This window comes from Ochotona princeps, chromosome 24 (genome assembly GCF_030435755.1).
Source record: "Ochotona princeps isolate mOchPri1 chromosome 24, mOchPri1.hap1, whole genome shotgun sequence".
In the NCBI taxonomy this organism is placed as follows: domain Eukaryota; kingdom Metazoa; phylum Chordata; class Mammalia; order Lagomorpha; family Ochotonidae; genus Ochotona; species Ochotona princeps.
The window spans coordinates 27,355,001-27,379,216 of NC_080855.1; the positions used below are offsets into that span (position 1 = coordinate 27,355,001).

The window sequence follows — 24,216 nt, forward strand, 5'->3', positions numbered from 1 at the left end:
AACTACTCTCCAGATCTTCCCTGGCCCTGCCTGCCAGCGCTGACCCCAGGATCTCTTTGTAAGCAGTGAGGGTGTGGGGAGGAAATGCAAGCCCCCCTCAGGTCCTGGGGGCATGGCCTCCTCTCCTGTCTCCTCTCCCACCCAGGCTGGGTCTCCGTGTACTCAGAAACCCCCACCCTCCGAGCTGCTGCGGCTGTGGTAGTTGGGACTGGGGGTTCGGGAGGGGCTGCGTGTGCGGCTGCGGGTCCGGCTGCGGCTGCTGTAGCTCCCGTGGCTGTGGCCTGGGCTGGGACTGCGGCTGCGGCTGGAGTAGTCGCTACTCAGGCAGCTGGAGGAAGAGGAGGGGCTGGGCCGGTAGTAGGGGATTGGACGCTTGCGGGCACTGCCAGGAAGAAAAAGCAGATTACGGGCAGGCTCTGTTCACACGGGTCCCAAGTCCCCATCTGTCTGAGCAGCGGCCAGGGCTTCCTGCCTCAATTCCCCCGGATCCCCCTGGCCTCAGACATGACCCCTTCCCAAGGGAATCTGACAGGTGCAGCTGTCACCTGCTACCTCCACTTGGGGCTTAATGTTTCTTGTTCCCTGCCTACAGGGACAGGAAGCCCTGGTTTTGCCAGAGCGGAGCACGGCCCCCCATCCTTGCCCCGCAAGTCCAGAAATTGCTGAATGAGTGCCCTGGTTCAAATACGCGTGGGCTGGGCACCCATCAATCCTGATGCTGGCGCTCCTACTCCTCCGTGCAGTCACAGAGGGTTGGGCTTTCCAAAGGGATGACAGGGGGAGACCCTGGCTGCTGCTGCCCACGCCCCAGGCTTCGCCCGCCTTGGCACTACTAATCCCCTCGCATCACTCAGCCACCTCCCGCTGGCCCGGAGTTAGTGGAGGCTAGACCCCGAGAAAAGAAGAGAGTGGTTAAGGGGCCACCGTGGCCAAGTTAATGCTGAGGAAGAAAACAGACGTGGTTAGTGGGGGAGGAGGAGGCAGCCTGGGATGGGTGGAGGGTTGGGGGGAAGCTGTGTTGGGTGGTGGTGTGTGTTTGTGTCTGGCTGTTTGAGGACCCCCCCACAGTGCCTATGGGTGTGTTGTGCAATCTGTGGGGAGATGTTCTTGTCTTGGTAGTCTAGCCCCCAGCTCGCAGGAGCTTGGAGGAGGGCAGTGCCCACACCAGGGTCACTGAAAGCTGCGGGTGACTGGTGAAAAGCCGACCATGACCTCTCCTGGAGTTCCAGGCCCAGACACCACCCTCCCCTCTGCACACCCACATACTGTATCCATCAGAGGAGCTGCTACAAAACCAGCCAACTCCTCTAGGGCAGGGGTGCCCCCCTCCGTGGGAGGGGCTGGTTCCCCCAGAGACCCCTGGGCTGTGCCCCCTCCTCCAGTGTCCCGTGGGGCTGGGAGGTTAGTGAGAAGAGTGGGAGGCAGACAGAGGGCTGACCAAAGCCAGACCAGCTCACACGGGCATCTCCCAGGCCGCCTGCGGGGAGGGGGTCCACCTGGGCCCCAGGCTGGCCACAGGCCACTCGGCAGGCGAGACCTTGAGACGAAGGAGAGAAGGAGACGTCAATGGCCGTCGGGGTAGGGAGGAGGCTGCCGAGGACCTTCTGGAGCTGGGCTCAAAGCCAGCTCGGAGCTTCTCTGCACAGCAGCCACGCACAGAGCACAGCCTCTCACTGTGGGAGGTGTCCGGGTTCCTGTGCGCCCAACCTGCCCACACACCTACTCCGCCCCCACGCCAGGGGCGGTCAGCTCCGTGCAGGAGAGGCCGATCTAACCCCGAGGCTCCTGGCCCTCCGCGCCCCGCCGCCACCATCACCACCAGCAGCCTCCCCTGTCACACGGCCCCCGCGTACCTGGTGATGCGCCGCGGCTCCATGAAGCTGGGCGAGTCCCGGCGCCGCTTGCGGATGGGCGAGTAGCTGCGGGAGCGGCGTCGGGCGCGTGCGGCCTCGGCCTCAGCGTGCCGCGCCCGGGCCTCGCCGTCCTTTTCCCTGGTTTGGGGAGAAGGAAGAAGGGCGCAGTCCACTGTGAGCCACGCGGCCCGATAGCCGTCCGGTACCCCCAAGGCCGTACCCCCAACGCCGCAGGGTCCCTCAACCTCTACCCGGATGGCCCCGCACTCACCGGCCCGCGGCCTTCTTGGGCGACGGCGAGCGGCTGGGACTGCGCGCCCTCTTCTCGGCCGAGCGTGAGCGGGACTTGGATGGCGAGCGGCTCGAGCTCCACGAACGCGGGTGCGGGCCGGGGCTGCGGGACGAGCTCTTGGCTTCCGGGGCGCCGCGCCGGCCGTGCGCGCCGGGGGACGACGAGTTGCTGACGGGCCGGGCGCGTGGGGGTCGCTCCTTAGTCCTGCGGGAGAGGATGTGGCCACAGGACTTGGGACTCAGCGGCAAGGTCCCCAAGAGGGCGAGGTCGGCCCTAAAGTCCCCTAAGGGGGCGGAACTGGGGCAAAGAGGGCGGAGCCCAGCCTGTGCGTCTCAGGGGCGAGGGATCCAGGAGGCGAGCGTACTCCGTGAAGTTGACAGGTGTAGGGGTTACCGTGGCCGGAAGGAGCTTAGTGGGCATGTTGGAAATAGTGGTGGTTTGGTAGGGGGTGGCGCAGAGGTCTGTAGAGGGGAGCTCGTGTGCAGAGGGTCATCTGTGGAGGGGCGCGACAGTCGGCGGGGCTACAGCATCCTGTGCGGGGAGGAACGCAGGGCTGGGGCGGAGCCACTCACCGTTTCCCGTGTCCACCGTGACCTCGCTCGGAGCCGGGCTCGGGTCCTGGGCCCTGGGCGCCGCCGCCACCACCATCGCCGCCGCCGGAGTCGCTGCTGGAGCGGGCCCTGCTGAGCGAGCGCGACGAGGCCCGGGGCGGCGCGGGCCGGGCGCGCCGGCGGCCCCTGCGGCGAGGCGCGGACGCCGAGGACCGGGAGCGCCTCCGTCTCCGTCGCCGCCGCCGCCTCCGGGCCGGCCCGGCCGCCGCGCGGCCCCCGCGACCCTGCGACGACGGCGCGGAGCGCGGGCTCGGGCTGTCCTTCCCCCGCGTGGGCGGCGTGGGCGCGGCGGCCGCCGCCTTGTCTCGGGCCCTGGGCGAGGGCGAGCTGGGCTTCTGACGGAGAGAGAGGCAGAGGGGGCATGGAGGGATGGAGGGAGACGGGGGACGGGAGGAGACAGAGACAGGCGCGCACGGAGAGACAGACAGAAAGGGGACAGGTAGAGAAAGAGAGAGAGAGAGAGAGAGAGAGAGAGAGAGAGGCGAAGGGTGGGTGGGAGGGGGGAGAGAGGGAGAGAGGGCTTTCACCGGGCCCGGGTCGCGGGGGGGTGGTCACCGGTCCCGGAGCATCGCACACACGGTCCCCGCGCCTGCCCTGCCTCTACCTCTCCTGAGTGCCCACCTCTGGCCTCAACAGGGCAGCTCATGCAAGGTTCTCGGCATGCAAAACACAAGGGGAACGGAGCAGTAGGGGGAGAGGGAGAGATGGGGGGGGCTCCGGGACTAGCACCAGGGCTGGTATTGCTCCCCCACTCCGAGTGTGGGGCAGACAACCCCGGCAGAGATAAAAGAGGGTGGCGCCGGGGAGGCCCGGCCAGGGCCAGCCCACCAAGCCAGGGGAACGCCCCCTCCCCACAGCGCTTGGGGTGGGGAGGGGTCAGTTGGGAGGGGATGGAGGGGAAACCACACAGCACACAGATGGGGCGGGGCTGGGGGGCGCGGGGTTAACTTAAAATTGAACTGAAGAAAGGGAGGGGAAAAAAACAAATTAAAAAAACACAACAAAAAAATAATAATCCACAAATGTCATTAGATACCAAAATCAAAACCAATGTCTTAACTCCTGAGGGACCTGAGGTTTCCCTGTTTAATATTTTCCTGCGTTTTTCCGGCCCCTGCAGAGAGCTGCGAAGCTGTCAGTAGCAGTACCCGACTGTCTTTCTGTTTCTCTCTTTGCTTTTTCTTTTTTCTTTTTTTTTTTTAAGTTCTGATTATTTTTTTTTAAGTCCCTCTTGGTTAACGTCCACTTACCAATTAAGTGGCACTTCCTCCTTTAGTAGGTAAGGTGTGTAAGAGAAGGGAAAAGTGTGGTAGCATAAGTTCATCATTAGATTCACAAAAAAATGCAAGAGAGATAGAGAGAGAGAGAGAGAAAAACGCAACCACCCCACTCTTGGCCTAAGGGGAGGCCATTGCCACCTCCAGAACAAGGGACTGGCAGTGCCCCGGGGGGAGGGAGCATGGGCGGGCACCTCAGGACGGGGTGGGTGGTGACCTGGGAGAAAGATGGCAAATGTTTTTTTTTTTCTTTTTTTTTTTCCAATGCAAAAGTAGACGCAAGGATGGGGGGACACAAGGGGCACCTTGGTTTAGTCGGAAGGGTGTTGGCTGGGAACCAGGAATCTGCGAACCTGCCGTTAACTGATCAAGTGCCCTTGGCCACTCCACTTACCCCCTCCACCAAGCAAGAGAGGGCTGGCTCTTGCCTCCAAGGGAGGACATTCCTGGACACCCCTCCCAGTCCGACGGTCCTTTCCCTGCACAGCACTGACCCCTCCTTTCCCAGGCAGGGAGGGGGGGTGGCTTCCATCTGTTTGTAGGTCATGCCTGGCCCCTCATCGTCACCAAGTCTATTTGTGGTTAGCTTCAGCTGTGTCCATGACCTCAGTAAACCACTTTACAACTTGCCAAGGAGGAGGCCCGGGAGTCCCAGCAACAGGATAGGGGTAGGACTCAGGGCAGCCTCTTGCAAGGAGGAGCCTGCATTCCCCAGCCCTGTCCTGGGTGCCTTTTTGCAACCCTCCAGCTGATCTGATTGTGGAGGGGGAGAGCCAGGAAGTCAGTCCCATTGGTGCACAGCTGGTGGATGGACAGCTGTAAGAGCCAATGAGCATCAGCCACAGAGGGTGAACCCAGCTGCCAACAGCCAGTGGGGGCTGCGTCTGGATTGGGGGCAAAGGCATTGACAAGTCAGCAGAGTGGCTACAGTAAAGTGCCTCTCTGAGCACCTCATTTTCTTGACCACTGCCATGGCCCGTCTTCTGGGATGGCAGCTCCACATCACAAGGCGCTCCCCTGCCACCCAGCCCCAGGTGCCAGGCCCCAGCCCTGGGCTCGTTCTCTCACTCGGCATCCTTTCCCCTCAGTAGGAGGCAAAAGAGAAAGAAAGCCACAGGGAACCTCAAATAGGCAGTTTCTCTCCTATGCTTGAGGTTGGCAACAAGTATTACTGAGCAGATAAAAGAAACAGGAAGGGTACTTGGGAGCCCACATATAATACCCCCCAAAATCCTGGTGAGGCTGGGGCCCCCCATTGAAGAGAATATCAAGCAAGTGGGCTGAGTACCACACCTGGAAGCCAGGGCCTGGACTTGGAGCCTGGCCACAACCCAGACTGCTGACTTGGGGGAGGGACATGGAGGGACATGGCGCTCCCAAAGCATGGCAGAGCCCAGTGGACTTCCCCAGGCCTTGGCCTGGCATGTTGGGAAGGGCAGAGTGGTGGGGAAAAATAGGGGGGCTCTGGGTTCGATAGCTGCCCACTGCTCTCAGTGAGGCCCCTCAGACCCAAGCCCCACCCCCACCCCGGCCATGGCTGGCTCCCCAGTAGCCAGTTGCCTGCTTCTCTTCTGGGGTATCTTGACTACTGAGCTCTGCCCTGCCCTCACTTTCTTCTCTCCTCCAAGCCTACTGGTCTGCTACAGTCCAAGAGGATGTTCACCGGCAAGTCCTGGCAAGGCTGAGAACTCTCTGGCATCCACCCTGACCTTGTGGGAGGGACCTCACTCCGGGGAGGAGGGAGCTTAGTCTGCCTGTTGTTGAAATCGGGGTGCATGGCGTCTGTCCCAGCTGGGCCTCTGGAGGTGCCAGAGCAGAGCTGGGACATGTAGGCAGCCCCTCCAGGAAGCTGCTCGTGCATGCATTGTCACTCCCCTTCTCCAGGCTGCCCTCCTTCTCGGGGGCCTGGCCAGTGAGTGGCCTCTGGCCCCTCTGCCCTTCGAGGTTCAAGGTCAGCCCTCCCCTCGCTGGGAGGCCCAACTTGTGTTGCTACTTCCAGGAAGTAGCTGTAAGGATGGGACCTCTGTCTCTGGGACCTTCCATGTGGGGCTGGGGATTACCAGTCCCAGGACGCAGGGCTGGCTTGGTCCCATAACTAATTGCACCTTCTGGATCATTCCACCCTGAGGGACCCCCATGAAGCTGCTCAAACCCTGAAGACAGAAGGGTGTTCAAGGTTTTGAGGCAGTCAAAGTCTAGTGTTGGGACATCCCAGAAAATCAGTGGTGCATGTCATCCCAACAGCTCCTGTCCATGAGGCCCTCAAACTGCAATGTCCCCTGCTGGCTGGATCAGGCCCCACCATTAACCCTCACCTGCTGTAAGCCCTGCAGCTCCCAGCTGAAATGCTGCCCAGTAGTGAGGCCATGAGGCCCAGCATAGCCGCCCCATCCCACTGCAGCTCACCGCCCGTGTGGGCCCTGAAGGCCAGGGTGTGACCCGAATCCCTGGGCTGCCAGGTGTGAGGGCAAAGGACTTAGCCTCTCCAGTTAGCACCAAACGGGCTCTGCTGCAGCGGATTGATCGGCTCTTGAAGGGGACACAGACTTGGGATGCTACACCACACAGAGATGCATCGGTCAGCAAAATGAAGGGGTTGGGGGAAGAAGCAGGAAGGAGGACTGAGGCAGGTGGAGGGTTGGGAAGATGGAGCAGAAAAGCTGTAGGTGGGAGAGGGGAGGGAGTCCAGAAAACCAAAGGGGACAGACCAGGAAACACAGCTGTGTAGCTCATTTAGAGAAAGTGCGAGTTACAAATGAGTCATCATTGAAAGAAAAGAAGGAAAGGGAGGAGGGTAAACCAACCAGAGCAAGGCTGAGAGAGAATCACATTTAAACCAAGCAGAGTGGTGGGCTTGTCTGGAGAGGGGCAATGCACACAGCTGAGCCGGTACCTACCTTCTCGTGGTCAGGGGCAGGAGTGCAAAAACAGAAAAGAAAGAAGGTCTCTGCGTGGGGTAGGCACAGGGGGGGCATGGGACAGCTGATGGGCAGCCAGGGTGCTGGGGTCTGGTCTTGGTCTAGTCTCAGTCCCATTCTTTTTGCTTTTTAAAACTGACCACTTAGGATTTAAAAAAAAAAAAAAAAAAAAAAAAAAAAAAAGCTCCCATAGGCAAGCTTTCCTGAACTCTGCTGTATACCAGATGACCCGGGAAGGCATGCAGAAAGCAGTGGATGGAGGTGGCACTGCAGAGGGGGCTGAAGAGGGGGCTGGCAACACGGGGAGAGAGATGAATGACAGAAAGGAGCAGGAGGAGGAAGACAGCGATGCCAAGAGGAGACGTGGGCATGGAGAGGCAGAAAGGGTGGGAAGGTGGACCCAGAGAGAGAGGAGAGAAGCTGGGCAACAAGACTGGTGGGAGTGGACAGATGGGGGTGGTGCATTTAAGAGGGAAGGCAACCACAGTTTTGATTCAGAGTGGGACGTACACCACTTACTCCCACCACTGGTGCCTGCATAGCAAAACACTACCCTGCTCACCCTGGGAGACAGCAGCTGGAGAGACTGGAAGAGATGGCCAGCTGGCTCTGCCCACTCTAACCCTTTGCGACACACACACACATTATCTGGGGGGGGGGGGGTACAAGCTGGGGAGCCCTGGAAGAGCCAGGCCAGGGAGCACTGTAGTTCTCCTAAGGGTCACCCTAAGCTGCCTGTTAAGGATTTTGGGCAGAAGGGCAGACTTTGGAACAATCGTGTTCCATATTAGGGAATTTGGGCTGCTTGTCCGCTCTGCTCCCGTTCCAACTTCCTGCTGAAGTGCATGTTACAACAGGAGGGAGGCTGGGGTGGAGTCCCCTGATCTTGGCACTAGGTGGGTCCAACCCCACGCTATGACCCCCTAGATACCTCCCGGCCCTTCTCTAGGCCTCTGTGTCTGTCCCAACTATGAGGGCTGCATTGCCAGAGCAGCTGGGGGGCTGCCTGCATTCCCCCATCTCTCTCTCTCGGTGTGAGTGGCTGAAGGAGCTGGACAGCAGTCACAAACATCTGAGCTGGAGGGAGGTCCCCTCCTCTGTTCAGCGCTCTGTCTACGACAGGGCTGGGGTCTGCTTTTGAATCTACTTCTAAGATGCTGTGTGACCTTGAACTAGTCTCTGACCCTCTCTGAACTGAGCCTTCCCTTGCATGAGCATCCTGGGGAGCCAATGGTCCGAGGAGACTGCCTGTCCAGCGCTCTGTGCCCTGCAGGACTGGCTATGTCAACTTCAGAAGCACCCCCTGCCCTGCCCCCATTCCCCCTTTTTCTCCCTGGGCCTCCCAGTGTCTGTGAAGTTAAAAGTTGAGAAGATCTCCCCCAGGGATGACAACTGGGGAGTGCTTTGTTCAATGTTACCTTCCCTTTTAAATTTCCATTATGAAGGAACACAGAAAAGTTGTCTAGAGATTATATGTCTAGGAGTCATGTCCACTGGAGATTGAAAAGCCACCTGGGAGACACACACACACACACAGGCAAAATTCTAGAACCACCAAGAAGATAGGAAAACCAAACCAAACCAAAAGGAAAATCCCAAACAAACCCAGAGACTTGGCATTTCTGTACATTACAAAAGGGGGGCAAAAAATCAACAAGAAATACAAACAAAAATAAAGCAACCAGAAAATGCACAGGAATGTCCCCCACCCTCTTCTTTGCCAGCTAAACAAGAAATGGAATTGTGATATTACCACTTTTCGAGTAGCAGGCTAAAAAACAAACAAAAACATAGACGGGGTTAAAAAAAGCGAGTGTTTTTTTCTTTAAAAAAAAAAAAAAGGGTGGTATCTGAAAATACCCTGTCCCCAGTACTTTTTCCCCAAACATGTCTGTTGTTATTCTTCAAGGTAAAGTTGCAGACATTTGGGTGCTAGCTCACCTCCCTGCACTTGACAAGGGGCTCACTTTACCCCCTAGACGGGCTTCTTGGGCCCAGAGGGGACCTGGGTGTGGATTGCAAAGTCCCCACCTTGCAGGGCCCACAAGGGACTGCCAGGATGGGGTGGGGTTTGGGCCCCCTGTTCTGTGACTGGGGCCACAGATGCACCTCGGGAGTGCCACGGGAGATAGGTGAGGATGGGTTGTAAGCCAAGACTGCTGTCTCCCCTGGGACACCGTGGTGGTGGTGGTGGGGTCTTCTTGGAGATGGATGTGATCAGCAGGTGCCCAGTCGGGAAGGGAGGATGAGACGTGGCAAGGAGGAGGTGATTACCCAGGCTTCCATGGCCCCCCGGAAGGAGGCAGGAAGTGGAGTCCCTGGGGTTAAAAAGGCCCCAAAGACCTGCTTGGGGAGGCCAAGGCAGGAGGAGCTTGCAGCTGATTGGAGGGGCGCTGTGCTTGGGGTACCTTCAGGGTTTGCACTTTCCCTTCAGTGGGTACGGAGCTGGTGGGGGGGGGGGCTGTCTCTGCCACGACCACCCTCAGCACACCCTCTCCAAGTTCTATGCCAACCTCCCGGCTTAGCCCAGCTGCCCCCCTTCCGGCAGCCAGCTGCCACCTATGCAGCTACGTGGTTAAAAGTCCTTGGATGGAAACAAACCCCAACAACAAGCCTTTGGGGTCGGCTGTCTGGACTTCCTTCCTTGTTAGTGAGGGGTGTTTGAGAAAAGAAAAGAGTGAAAGGAAACAGCCAAAACTCAAAACGAACTGACCGACACGTACATGTTTGCTGCCGAGACCTGGGGTCGCAGAGGGGCAGGGAGCAGCGGCTCTCCCACTCCTGGCTGCGGCTTTTTTGGGGTTGGGGGAGGCGCTTCACCGGCCTCCTCTCCCCAGGCGGCTCCCCAATACCCATGCTCATCCAGTAACCTCCCTCACCAGCACTGTAGCGCCCCCTCTGTGGGGCCTCAATCCTGCTTCGTGCTCGGGACATACAAAAGGGCATGGGGAGAGAACCCCAACCTGTTTGACACCCACCCACCCTCCAGTGCCAGCTGCCGCCATCACCAACCTGCCTGAAGGCTCCCCCCCACGGGGGTGGGGGCCCTTGCAGGAGCGTAGGCAGTGACCAGCGTGTTGGGGGGGCGAGGGCGGTGAGGCGTCTCCAAGGGGGTGAGTGTCCCTTGGAATGGGCAGCTTAGGGGACTCCTATTCCCAGTAAAGAACAGCGACTCTTACAAACGCAGCTCTGTGGCAGTAGGTGGAGCCCAAGTGGGGAAGGGGCCGGCTGGTGTGGGGAGGGACAGGAGGGCCCCAGGAGTGGCCCAAGACAGGGCGGAGGGGGTGGATCCTGTGTCTGGCTGGAATCCTACTCCTGACTGTGACCCCTAGCATGGTCCACGCCGCTTCCCACCCCAATATGCCTGGGGGAGGCTGAGGCCCTCACTTGCTGTGTGCCTCACGGCCAGACCCCCGCTCGCTAAGCTCCAGGGTGGCCCAAGCCCGCTGGCCGCACCAGCCCTCCGCCGCACACACACCTCGCCCCGCCTCCAGCGCCCCGGTGGCACGCAGCAAACCCGCATCCCCTGCGCTCCTGTGCCAGGACGTTCCCCTCCCGGGCAAGGCGGCGGGAGAGGCGGCGGGCGTCGGGGAGGCGCAGCGGGGGGATGCCAGGCAGGCAGCGCAACCGAGGCACCCCGAGAGAGACCCACTCGCCGACCCGGCCCTCGGCTTCCCCTCTTACCCGCCCTGAGCCCGGCCACCCCCACCCCGCACGGCACGGCACGGCGCGGGAACCCCGGGCACCGAGAAGCGTACGTACATCGGGCGGGCTGCGTGCCGGGCCCGGGTGGCCGCCGTGCGCCGCACTCCGCTGCCTACCGCCCCCGTTCTGCTGGGGCGACCCCCATCCGCTGCCGCCCGACGGGGAAGCCGACCGGCTCGCGCTGGACCGCTGGCTGCCCGTCTTCCGCCCGTCATCTCGGTGCTTGGGGCTCAGTCTGGGAGGACGGAGATGGGGGTTGCGGGTGGGGGAGCCGACGTGGGACGACCCTCAGTCTGTAGGCGCGGGAGAGGGGGAACAGCCGCACCCACCCACCCCACTGAGTTGGCCCCCAGACCGTGGGCTGCTCTGTCTGCAGATGGAGTCAGGCCTACCTGCTGGGTGACCTGGAACCACTGTACTGGGAGGACACTGAGGGGCTACGGGAGCTGCCGCTGCTGTGTCGGTGGCACCTCCGGTTCGGAGATTCTGCGTGAGGCCTGAAGAGGTGGGGAGGTGAACTTGCAACCAGGGTCACCCTCCCTAGAAGATGGCCCTGTCCACCCCTTCTGCCCGCAGACAGAACCTAAAGGGGCTGGTGCTGCAGAATTTGAAAAAAGGTTCCCATGTTTTCCATCAGGCCTGACCTCACCACCCCAAAGCGGGTGCCCCGATTTTAGCATGAATGTGGGGAGGGCCCAGCTTGACAGGAGCCCTGGCTTGGGAGGCGGGAGGCCAGGCTGAGGAGCTGAGCTGGCTCTGGCTGCCAGCTGCCTGCCTGGGCAAGGGGCATTCCCAGAACTCTTGGGAGGGTCTGGTGCTGTGACCCTAAGAGCCAGGCTTACAATGAGGGCACATGTGTGGGACAGAAGGAAATGGGGCTGGAGTGTTGGGACGGGACTCACCTCTTCCTATCTTTGCTCTTTTCTTTTCTTTTGCTCTTGGGGCTTCGAGATCTGCGTGAACAAAGGCATAACCACGTGGTGTGGGGTGTGGTCTGGCCAGGACAGGACCTGTACTCTGGGCCACCTTCCTGGACATGGTCGGTACTTTGCTCTACCTGATTTGTCCCTTCTCCAATCCCCAGCCGGCTATCATCTCCTGCCTGCCTCTGGCAGGTGCCGCTGCCTTCAGAAGAGCCATGGGTGTGGTCCAGGCTCCTGAGTGGCAGCGCTGGGGGTATGTCCCCCTAGCACTCCCAGTTATGCCTCCCGCCTGGGGTTCAGCTCCAAGCCAGCTCACCAGAGGTTCAGGCAGCAAGTTCTCCACCTCCTGGTGCAATCTTTCTGCTTTCTGGTGATGCTGGGACACTGTCTCCTCCACAAGCTTCCCACCCATCAGCTCTGTGGGGCAAACACCTCCAGCCCCCTCCCACCTGCAGATTAGACCTGTGAGACCTTGCCCCATCCTCCCCCTCCCCCACATTCAGTGATGCTTGGTGGTGCTCAGAGACCCCAAAGTGAGTGAACCCCAGAAGTGTGCACTAGAGGGAGGGGGAGTCCAGCCTGAAGGTGGTCTAGCCCCGGGCTCACTCCTGGGGAGCTGGCTGGAGGGTCTGTGCCAGCTGGTGGTGGCCACAAGGGGGCAGCAGGCCTCCACAGGCCTGGGAAATAGGGGTGGCCCCAGGATTGGATGTTTCTATAGACTCCTCCACTATCTGATGCCTGGTACTGGGCCAGTTCTCACGGTGAGGGAGGCGGATGGGGAGGTGGGATGAGACTAGGGACTCTGCCCCACCCCAGGGCTGTTGGGAAGGGTCTGGTCCTGAATGCCAAGGTTGGGATGGACACTCCCACCCTAACTTCCCCAGCTGCTCTCTGTTCCTCCTAGGTCCCCAGCCTAGGCCTGGGTTCCTGACTCCTCCCCTCTCCCATTCATCCTTGTGGGCTCCTAACCCTTACTAGGTGGAGGCCAGCTCCATGGCCAGGTGGGTGGTGAGGGTTGGCACCTGATCCCACCCTCAAAACTCCACCTCTTGCTGGAGCCCACCCTGTCTCCTACCCACACATTCAATCTGTTGCTTCTTAGTGGATGCTGCCCTGGTACTCGAACCTGCAATGTTGTCTGAAGTTATTGGGGTCTCCCCTCCGTAGAAGCTGGCTCTGCCTTTCTCCGTCGAACCCCTTAGAAGCAGGGACGGGTCCTCCCACTCCCACTCAGTACTGCTTCCCCTCCCCATCCCCCATCACAGCCTAGCAAGGACGGGTTGGGGGTTGCCTTGGTCCACAGCCGGCGCCCACAGCCCCCCTCACCTGTGCCTCCTCCTCCTCCGGGACCCAGAATCAGACCTGCAGGGCGACACAGGAGCATTCATGAGCTTGCCTGGGGCGGCCTGGGAAGACCCCGTCCATGGGCACTGTCCTGCTCCAGGCCCCATGGCAGTCATGGCAGACAAGGTACCTGTCACGGCGGTGTTTCTTGACATTCTTCTTCTTCTTGCGCAGGGGTGAGGAGCTCCCACAGCTGCGGACATGGTGAGGGTCACCAGTGAGCCGGGGTGGGGAGAGCAGGGGAGGGGACCCAAAGGCTGTCCCAGTGCCCAGGGCTGGTGGGGGTTGTCCAGCCCCGCCCCTGCGGTGGTCCCCGTGGGTGTTGGCATGTTAGCGGTGGAAAGAGTCCTGGCTGCCACCCTGAGGTCCCACCCCTTCTACCTCTGGGATAGGGTCTCGCCCACCCTCAGACACACCCACCACTGGCCCGGCCCTGCTCACTCATGACACTGACCTGCACACTGACCCTGGTCTCCGTTTTTTGCTGAAGGCAGGTGCCAGGGAGGAAGACAGACAGGTGGGCAGGGTTAGTTGAAACCCCCGTCCCTGCCAGGCCCCGGGGTTTGGGGTTTGGGACATAGAAATGGGATTGGGGATCACAGATTAGGCCCTGCTAAACCTGGGGACCCCTTCTGAGACTTGGTCCCTGGGCCCGGTAATCTCAATGCGGGGAGGGGGCTTGGTGAAAGGGAGGGGTTGAAAAGGGGGAGGACGCTTGTGGCATCAGAAGAGGGTTCAGAGGGGAAGGGGGTCTCTCCATCGTCTGGAGCCCTCCCCCTTCCTCCCAGGGATCCCCCAGCGCACCGGGCCCTCACCGGCTTCTCCGGTGGCCACCTTTCTTCTTCTTTTTCTTCTTGGGAGGGGGCGACGCCGAGCTGCTGGACCAGTGTTTGGTCCTGGACAACAAGAGGCGGGGACGGGGGTGAGGGGGGTCCCGTGCCGCGCCCCTGCCGCCCACGCCCGCCACCTGCTGACCTGTAGCCCCTGTGTCCCCGGTAGCAGGCAGCCGGGCAGCCGCAGTCCACTGGGCCGTCGTCCTCGTCAAATGGCGGGTACTCGAGGCCGGGCTCGGCGCCCTCCGCCGGCCGCGGGGTCTCCGCCGCGCTGCCGGGGACACGGACAGACGCTCAGCACCCACACCCCTGGACCCTGCCGGAACTTGGCCTGGCCTGGGAGGGCTGGGGGTGGGGCGGGGCCTTGGGAAGAGGTCACCTCTGACCTCTACCCTTGGAGGGTCAGAGGAGGTGCCTGGTGACTTAAAGGGGTGCTTCCCCACACGCAAGTCCGCAGTCTCTAAGAAAAAGCAAAGCCGCTAGGGGGGTGGGTGTGAGAGGCAAATCCATCCCTCCTGAAGGGCCCCGCCCACCTCCCAGGGTCCTGGCCCCTGAGCCCCTTAGCTTGGTGAGCAGTCCTCCCACCTGTCAGAGCCCGACTCCCTGAGGTCTGCCCTGCCTCTCCCTGCCCCAAGACCATTCCCTCTCCGAAATATTCCTTGCCCCTCCTCCTTCCCCTCTGCAGCTCGGCCTCATCCTCATCCCTCTCAGTGCTCTGCTGCCTCCCCAGCTGCCCCGACCACCTTGCATGACTCTTCAGTAGGCAGAGGGAGGGGCCCAGGGATGGGGACCACAGCCCCCTACCCCTGCCTGCATGCTCCAGCTACACCGTGCCACGGACGTTGGCCTCTCAGTGGGCTGCCTTTTCCTCCAAGCCCCTAGGCTTAAGGCAACAGCCAAAGCTTGCAAGACCCAGGAAAGTCCTGGCTCTCATGGTTCCTGAATTCCTGGCAACTCTGGCGGGGTGGCAGGGCTCTTGGGACACTTGGCTGAGGTCTCCCAGGGTGTTGTGGCCTGAAGGGACCCTGGAGGAGGCCCAGGTCTAGGTGTCCTGGCTGGAACTCCCTCCTTCCCAGGGGCTGCCCCTCTTGCATTGTGGCCTCAGCCCTGCCCAAGAGGCCAGCGAGGCCAGCAAAGCAGGGTACAAAGCCCGCATTGACTTTCCAAGGGGCAGTTGCACCCCAATACCCCTTTTGGGAGAGATGTACCGGGAAAGAGCAAGAGAGGCAGCGGAGCACAGCCTGTGTGGGTTGCAGGGGTGAAGAGAGAGGGACTCCTGGCCCCCACAATCCAACTCCCCCACATCCCTCCCTGCACACATTTCTGCTCCTCCTCCAGAAACCCTGGGTGGGGTGGGGTGGGGTGCGGGGTCCTAGCTCCTGTCTCTGAAATCTGCAACTCCCCTAACCCTTCCTTCTATTCCCAGTCTCCTCCCCGAGGGCCATAACTCCTTCCCTACACTCCATCACTCCCTTCCTACAAAGCTCCAGACACACAGAGGCCTCACCCCACCCCCCACCCCTGGCCAACAGACATCAGACACCCCCCGCCCTGCCCCAAGGGGCTGTGTGAGCCTGACGGAATGGGGTGGGGGTATGGGTGGAGAGGGACAGGTCCTTGGCAAGGTGGAAGCACCACCTTTGTGGGGTACCTGCTGGGGGTCCTTGCTGCAGCCATCCCCTCCTGCCTCCTTGCTGCCCCAACCTCCAGCCTGCTGGAGCCTGTGGGCGGCAGCCCTGGGACCCCACTTTCCTGGCTCCCTTTGCTCCAGGCTTGGCAGAGGCACCTTGCTGGCTTCCGGTACCTGGCTCTGCTCATCTGCTCGGTGGGATCCACCATTCTGGCTTTTTCCTGTCTTTTCTCTGAGCTGATGCTATCAATAAGAACGGAGTTCTATGCTGCTGAAAGAGTTTGCTGCAGTGCTGGTCTTGTGGGTTAAGCTGCTGTCAGCGACACATATGAGTACCATTAAGTCCCGGCTGTTCTGCTTCCCATCCAGCTCCCTGCTAATGTGCATGGGAAAATAGCAGAGGGTGGCCCGAATCCCTGAGTCCCTGCCACTCATATAAGAAACTTGGATGGAGTTCCAGGCTCCCACCTGCCATCCAGCTGTTATGACCATTTGGGAAAATGAAGCAACAGATGGAAGATCTCTCTACTTCTCTCTCTAATTCTGCTTTTCAAGTATTATTTTTTTAAGAGCTCCCTGCAGTCCACATGCAGTCCACAGCTACTGCTTGACTGAGAGAAACTGCTGCTGTCCCAATTTATAGATGAGACAGCTGATGTCCAGAGAGGGAAAGGGAGAGCCCCCTTGGCATTGGGCTCTCTGAGAAAAGCAGAGAAATTCTGCTGTGTAACAGGTTTTGGGAACAGGACAGCCTTTTAACTTACTTACTGAGGAGTTCAGTGATCTCCTCCCCACTGGATGGACATAGCTGTGGGTGTTGTGTGCCCAGCTCTGAGCTATCTCATGCTTTGTGCCCTTACATTCCTACTGCTTATGTAGCTGAGTGCCCAAGCTGACCACGGCAAGTGCAGACCAGGTTGGCTGCAGAAATTCCAAAGGGGAAAAAAAAAATCCAAAGGGCAGAGCTGTGTCACAGTGGAATGTGGAACACAGCAGAGCATGTGTGAGGGTCCAGCCACTGTAGCTGGGGCTCCAACCTGGGTGTGGGCTGGCTGGTGCTGGCTGGTCCTCATGCCAGCTGGTTTTTGCTAATTAGTGGGTTCTGTTTCCCATTAGCCTGGAGCATCATAGCCACTTGACAGATGAATGAGTCCAGATAGAGAAGGGAGGGGATGTGCACCAGGGGTCAGCACTCACTGCTTGTTCATGGGGCCAACATGTCAGGCCTGCAGGGGCTGGGGGCTGGGGGCTGGGGGCTGGGGACCAGGGCAGTGGGGGTTGAGATGGAGATGGATAGGGCCTGGAGCCTTCCCTTTGGCTCCTTACAGGGCAGGCTGGAGTTTGATGTGTAGAAACACAACAATATTAGAGTGGCTCTCTCCCATACATTTTGTTATACTAGATAGCTATGAGAACTATCGTTCTTTTTTTTTTATTGGAAAATCAGATATACAGAGAGGAGGAGAAACAGAGAGGAAGATCTTCTGTCCCCTGATTCACTCCCCAAGTGGCTGCAGTGGCCTGAGCTGAGCCAACCTGAAACCAGGAGCCTCTTCCAGGTCTCCCATGTGGGTACAGGGTCCCAAGGCTTTGGGCTGTCCTCAACTGCTTTGCCAGGCCACAAACAGGGAGCTGAATGGGAAGCAGGGCTGCTGGGATTAGAACCGGCACCAATATGAGATCCCAGCATGTACAAGGCAAGGACTTTAGTCATTAGGCTATTGCATCGGGCCCCAAAACTATCATTCTTAAAACAAAGAATGTTGAAGGCGTCTGTGAGAAGGAGGGGAAAAGTGTGTCTCCCGAAAGGATATGAGTTTACTTTTGGAGGTGGCCTTGGCTGGTGGGTAGACTTGAATCTGTGTGGAAGGGGACCTGAGTGTTTCAGACTTGGTGTCAGCAAAGATGGGAAGTGAGAGTGTGTGAACCACGGATGGCAGGTGCATGCAAAGGAAACTGAGAGTGGGTGGTTAGACTGGGGCTAGGGTGCAGGCAACCCTGGGTGCCAGACAGAGGAGGCAGCCTGTAGGATCTGGAGAATCATAGCCTGTGTCTGTGGCCAAAAAGACTCAGCATCCAGTCGGTTCCCAAAGACAAAAAGTTGTCCAACTCCAATGTCCCTGGAACCACCGGGCATTTATCACACCTCTGGTTGACCTACAGTTTCACCTAACAGGTCCCTCTTCCAAATGGAGAAAGTTCCTAAACACCTGATCACATTCTGCCTTCTCCCCCAAAGTCACCACTTGACCCATATGTGGGGTCACGTCTACGCTGTCGCAGGTTAAATGCCATTAAACTGCAAGGGAGACTGTCACAAGAGGCTGTCACTCAAGCCAGTAATTGACCTTGAGGAGAAGGATGGTCAGACCCCTGGGGACTAAAAGCTGTGGGAGTGAGCCTGTCCCTGCCGGGAAGGTGAGGATCATCTAGACCCTGCAGACCCTCTGACCTGGACCTGGCTTTGTCATTTTACTCTAAGAGGGCATTGCATTTCTGCACGCCTCAACATTCAGTCTTGGATGGGTGTGGGGGAGAGGAAGATGGTGATCAAGAGGCAAACACCACAGGGTCTGCCAGGTGGTCAGAGGGATCCACAGGCTCTGGAGGGACTGCGGCGATCAATACAGGGGATTGAGCTGGCCAGAAAGGACTAAGTCAAGGCCAGTGGAGCAGTTGCCATTGCTGCGTGGTCTTGGTGGTGGAATCATCTAGCAGAGGTGTGCATGGGCTGTGTGCTTGCTGTGACTCACACTCACACTCATTGTCATGTTTAATCTTCTAAAACTCCTGTAAGGCAGGTACTAATATCCTCATTGTATATCTTATTGCATATTCAGAGATCCAGAGAAGCCAAAGGCCTGTGCAAAGGCCTCCCGTTGGGAGCCACGGTCTGGGCGACGATCCTTGAACTCAGGAAGTTTGGATAGAATGAAGGTATCTAACTCCAGAGCCTACACGCTCCCTCCATTACCCCCATGCTAGGATGTGGAGAAGACTTGGTCAGATTTCAAGGTCACAGGAAATTAAACAACCCACCTGTCACCAGCCCTCCCATTACCGCTGTCCTGCCCCTTGATACGTCAAGCCAAGGTGTTCTTGGGTTCAGCACCGAGGACAGCTCCTCCCCCCACCTCCAGCCAGCACGAACATGGCAGGATCATCCATCCTTGAGCTTGCCGCAGTCACATGGGGAGGACGAACTATTTTCACACTATTTTAGGCTGCCCAGGCTAGAAGAGGCCTCTGGTTCCACCCTCTCAGTAGGAAACTGTGTGTCTCCCTCTCTTTCCCCACATAGGGGGTTGAGAACTATGTCATTCAGAAGGCTGTACTGTTTCTTCCTCCAGGAAGTAGGGAATGGGTGCCCCCTTCACATCCACACCCCACCCCCGCAACATCCCCAGCACCAAGATGGGCAGATGGCACAGACATTCCAATGAAGGCACTATAGCCTCACCACAGCATGTTTCTCCACGGGTCCTGGTGCCTGAATTTGTCACTCACTCAAAAGTCAAGAGCATTGGGAAAGGTCTGGGATCCACCCACTGCCAACAGAATCCCAGCTGGGAGGGGGCAGATGTGACATTCTGGTGGGATGAGGAAGGGGAGTTGTGGGGGAGACATGAGGATGTGGCAGGGTCACAGGATGAGGACCCAGCTCTGGCAGGTGTCAGGGGAAGGGGAGTCAGCAGGGGCCAGAGAGCCGAGGGCTGAGTTGGGGAAGGCAAGGAATGCTCCCCCTGCACCCTCTGTCCCCACCGAGGGTCTGGGGTAGTCTGTCTTGATGGGATTGCTTGCCCCAGAGTGAGTGCAGCAGGAAAGCCACGCACTGCCCAGCTGTGGGTTTGGGTCTGTGTCAGTTAAGACCAATGGGGCCTCTGCCTGCTTCCCAAACAGGTGTGGTGTGTGTGGAGATATGATCAGCTGAGGGTGCTGTTGCAGCCAGAGCAGCATAGGTGGTGCTGTTGGCAAGTGGGAAAGGCTAAGGATGGCAAAGGGAGGGTCTACTCGGAGGGATGCCCAGAAGCGTACCCAACATGCCCTGCCTGGCCCATGCGGGGCCTGACCAACCCTCCTGCCACACACAGAGGTTTGCTTGGTCCTAGGTGTTTGGTGCCTCTCCATTGCTCAGGGGCTGAGCTGGGGCCCACGGGAACTCCTCTGCCCCACAGAGTTGCCATGGTATCCGCAGAGCCCATGCCCTCCACCTGCCCAGTCTTTGGCCTTGGTCTGGGTGTATGGGTGCCAACTTCCCTGAGCCATGTCTACCGCTAGAGATGCCCTGAGCCCGGAGGAATCCACTGGAGAGGCGTACATAGTCAGGGAGAACATCCCAAGACTTCCTGATACCTGATATGCAGCCAGAGCCCCCTGGCCAAGATCAGGGATGCCCCCATACCCCTTCCTGAGCCATAAAGAGCTTGAGACACAGCAGTCCTCAAAGCTCCTGCCTTGTATCCTGGTCCATGTCAGGAGCTCCCGCCTTCTCTTCCTCACCCCCTGAGCTCACCCCACGCCCACCCCAAGCAGGTGTGCACTCACATATGTCCTCCAGGCCGGTCGTCCCTTGTGAGCACCCCCTCCTTCTCCATCAGCATCTGCCGGAAGGTCCCAACCTTCTGCCGGATCTCCTCCTCGGAGTACCTGGCGGGGCAGGGGTTGGGGGCACATGCAGGCTTCCAGAGGGCTCTGGCCAGGCTCTGGTCTCCTCCTGCCCCCCACCTCCACCAAACCCAGCCCAGTGCTCCAGTCCCAGGCCAGAAGGCCACACTCCAGGTTGCAGTAACTTATCTGAGAACACAGGACCAAGCCAGGCCCTTGGCGTCAGGGCTGTTCCAGGCCTACCCATTATGCAGATGAAACAAATAAGTGATAAAAAAAGATACATTAATGGATGTGGTAAGAGATGTGGGGTGGTAATGGGGATGCTGTGCCGCAGTTTCTCTCTCTCAGTCACAGTCTTGTCTTGGGCCACGGCCTTGGGAGTCCGCCATGTGTCCCTACCTCCAGGCAGCTGGCCTAGGGTTCCAGTGCCAGAGCCCCCGATCCTGTCTGCTACCAGCTCTCCCTTCTTCTCTGAGCCACACCCCAAGACTAGAGTGTAGAATTATCTTTCTTCATCCATGAGCCCACACGCTGAGGTCTGTCACTACCAGCCAGTGCCCTGGACTTCCAGCCCGGCTGGTACCCACCCTGCGTCCACACTGTCCCCATGCCCATAGCTCCTTGTTCTGTGCCTCCTACATAGCAGGTATCTAGCAGCTGTTACTGAATGAATCTTTTTTTTTTGAAATTTTTTTGAGTCTTAGAATCCCATCTCCCCCCTTCCCTGATCTGCAGATCATTGTCCTGGACAGTGGACTCAGCAGCAGAAAAGCAAGGGGGTCCTAGTTTGTCCCTGTCATCTGTTCATCATTGTACCTGTCCACACAGCAGGCCAAGCCTTCCGTGCTCAGCCTGTCCATGAAAATGGGACACTGTGCCCTTCCCCCTCTCCCTCCACTTCTCCGCTTCTTTCCCTCTACTCCTCCAGGAAGATTCAGCCAGACAGCATTCCTTTCCCAGAGCCTTAGCGACAGGGATGCAGCCTCTACAAGATGAATGGACTTGAGGGGATTGATCCTGTGGGGACAATTGTGGCTCAGCACCAAGTCCTGACTCACTTTATGCTTACGGCAGGACAGTCTCCTCCCGGCCAGCTTCCATGCTGTGCCAGCGTGTGTGTCTCCATGGCAACTGGTGCCCATTCGGGTTCCCGGCAGGTGGTTCATGCTCTGCTGATTATCTGAGAACTCATCTATATCCTGTGCTGGCCCGGAGGTCCCTGAGGGCCAGGGGACTTGTCCGGTTTGTTGTGGCATCCACAGTGCCTGGCACCATGCCTTGACACCTCGGGGCATCCAAAATGCCTTGGAAAATGAGTGGCTGGTGATGGAGCAGCACTGGATAGTTGGGAGTTGAGAACAAGGGAAAGGAGCCCAGCTCTGGGATCTGGTGGGTGTGAGGAGCAGCTGGAACAAGGGAGGGGTGCTACCAATGGAAGAGACGACATGACCCCCTAATGGGGAGAACAGCTGGGACTTGGCAAGTGATTGGATACAGTGCAGGTTGGATGAGGGGTGCCCCATACAGGGCATCCCTGGAGCACAGCTAGGTCTTGGAAGTACAGATTTGAGGTCCTGTGTGGCTCCACATGGAGGGCTGGGGCCTGACTTGGGGGTACAGGGTGGTTTCCTTATAGCCTCTCATCCCCACGTGGCTTGAGCTACCCTGTACTGCAGCCTTCACCGAGTTCTTCTCCAAGCCCGGAACCTTCTCCAAAACCCTGGGCCTTGGCTTGGAGGTCCCTGGATGCGGCTCGTCCCCCTCCCCACCCCGGGCAGCGCAAGAGGAAGGGCTGGTGGCACAAGCTCAGAACAGTGGAGGCAGAGGAAAAGGGCTCCTAGCTCACCTGTTCCTTGGGAACCTGGCTCATCACTGTCACCCATGCAGGGAGAAACCCACATGGGCCCTCTGACCCTGCTCAGCCCCCTGGGAGGGACAGAGACTGGCTGAGCCAGAGCAGGGCGCTCTGGGTCTGGCAGGGGTGGGGAAGACCTAGGCCAAGGACAAATCCAGGGCAAATCACCAACTACATGGTGGTGGAGGGGACTGCAGGCCAGGATCCAAGTTCTGTTCTAGGGCTGAGGTGGTTGCTAGCACGTGGTTTTCCACTCTGAGCTGATGGTTGTGTGGGGGTGTGGGCCTATGACCACACGAAGTTCCTCCAGCTTAGGTCTGGGCTTAGAGCTTGGGCAGAGCTGGCTTTTGCCATCAGCTTCTAGACGGAATAAACTAATAATAATAATAATCCTGGAATGAAAGGTGGGCTGGGCTGGCTGGTTCCGCCCTCGGCTCCTCACTCCCCCCATCCCGCATTCCCCCCATCCCCCACCCCCCCTCCCCCCCTCCCCCGCTCACCCTTGCTCCTCCATCATCTCCTGCAGCTCCATGCACTTGAGCTCCACACGCCGCTTGCGTTCGTGGTCCAGGATCTCACGATGCGCCCGCTTGACCAGGCCCGGCTCCGCGGCGCGCAGCTCCTCGTCGGCTCGCGGCCAAGCCCCCGAGGAGGCGCCGGGCTGCGGGAAGCCGTTGGCGGCGTCGGGCGGGGTCGGCATGCCTGATGCTCCGTTGTTCACGGTGGAGGACATGGCGCCTAGTCCCCGTAGCCACCGGCCTCAGCCGGCCGCCCTGGAAGAACAAACACAGACACCGGGGCGGATGGTCACTTCTCCGCTACCTGCTAAACCCTGTCTGTACAGGTTAATCCTGGAGATTTAAAGGCCTCTCGTGGCGCTAATCGGCTTCCCCTCAGTCAGCGGAGCAGGGCGGCAGGCTTGCACCTCTGGGTCACAGTCCCAGGCCTGGGCAGGGTCGGAGCTGGACCGTCCCCATCTCTAAGCCTCCCCAGGTCCTGGCTTGGAGCTGTCATCTTCAGGATCCCAGGGACCACGGAGGACAACCCTATGGACAGGAAGACAGCCCGCCCCTCCCCTCTCCCAGCTCCCGCTGGCGTCCCTCACACACTGCGAGCTATGGTTCCTGGAATCTGTTTCACTCTTTCAAGAAATTATTTTTGGGGTGGTGTGGCAGCGTGGCACCTGCAGAACTGGCATCCCATATGGGCATCAGCCTAAGTCCTAGCTGCTCCATTTCCCATCTAGCTCCCTGCTAATGCAGCTGAAAAGGCGATGGAGGATGGTCCAAGTCCTGGGGACACTGCACTCATGCGGGAGACCTGGAAGAAGCTCCTGGCTCCTGGCTTTGGTCTGGCCCACCCAGCTATTGCAGCCATCTGGGGAATGAACTAGCAGATTGAAGATTCTGTCACTCTGCCTTTTAAATAAGTAAATAGCCCACATACATCTCAGTCTCTGTCCAGCGGGTGGCCTTGCAGAGATGCCGGTGGCGGCAGGGTGGGGGGCTGGGAAGGGGGCTGGTTCACACTCGGCTCCATCCCTGCCCCCTGCCGGCAGGTGCACTTGATCTGGCTAATGTCTCCAAAGTCAGTTTTCCAGGCGGGGGGTCTCCCCCAGCCTGAAGCCCACCAATCTGTCCCCTCCTGGGTTCTGGAAGCAGTGCTCCTGAGGGTGTGTTCCAAGGAGACTGGCCCCCAGGCAGCCTGAACCTCTTGCAGGCTTGGGGGTGTGGGGTGGGGGTCAGTGTGACATGGAGGTGAGCAGCTTTGACATGGAGCCCATCCATACGCACGCACACACATATATAATACACACACATATATAATACACACATGCAACACAAAATACATACACATACACACAACTCATACACATGTGCACACATACTTAAGGAATTGTATCTGCACAGAGGGGCAGCACCTCCTAAGCTATTTTCATTTCCTTTCTCCAAGGTTCTTCTGGTTGCTAAGCAACAGAAAGGCCTCATTCCCAGGGAGTAGGACTAAGGGAGAGGGCAGGAGAGAGGAGGGAGGAAGACAGAAGGGGACCAGGCATGCTCAGACCTCCTGGATGGGGGCCTGGCCTGTATCTGCAGCCTACCACATCTTCCCCTGCACCAGCCTCCGGGTGTGGAATGGGGGCTTAGGGCCACCAAGAGGCACAAGAGGCCAAAATGACAAGAGATGACAGGTGTGACAACAGAAGCTCCTTTTGTCTTTTCCTTTCCCCAGAGTCTCAGGTCCCTGGGCTCTTCTGCTTGCTGTGTGACCCTGCAGCTGTAACCATCTCTCTCTGAGCCTCCCATGGCCTCCTGGGCCCAGAAGCATCGTGACCCACAACTCCTCAACACAGGGAGAGACCAAAGG

The 24,216-nt window shown here is 59.0% G+C and overlaps 1 protein-coding gene across 1 annotated transcript; it reads right to left on the reverse strand.

Annotated features, from left to right (window-relative positions):
* Positions 1–45: 45 nt before the first annotated feature.
* On the reverse strand, positions 46–22,711 carry SRRM3 (serine/arginine repetitive matrix 3). Its single transcript, XM_058680828.1, has 14 exons — positions 22,350–22,711; positions 19,932–20,033; positions 13,899–14,027; positions 13,739–13,819; positions 13,378–13,407; positions 13,054–13,116; positions 12,906–12,941; positions 11,559–11,609; positions 11,049–11,153; positions 10,714–10,891; positions 2,718–3,091; positions 2,125–2,349; positions 1,854–1,991; positions 46–382 (listed from the first exon to the last, which is right to left on the reverse strand). The coding sequence occupies exons 1-14, from the start codon at positions 22,580–22,582 to the stop codon at positions 163–165; spliced, it is 1,965 nt and encodes a 654-aa protein (XP_058536811.1). The 5' UTR covers positions 22,583–22,711; the 3' UTR covers positions 46–162.
* Between the last annotated feature and the right edge of the window lie 1,505 nt (positions 22,712–24,216).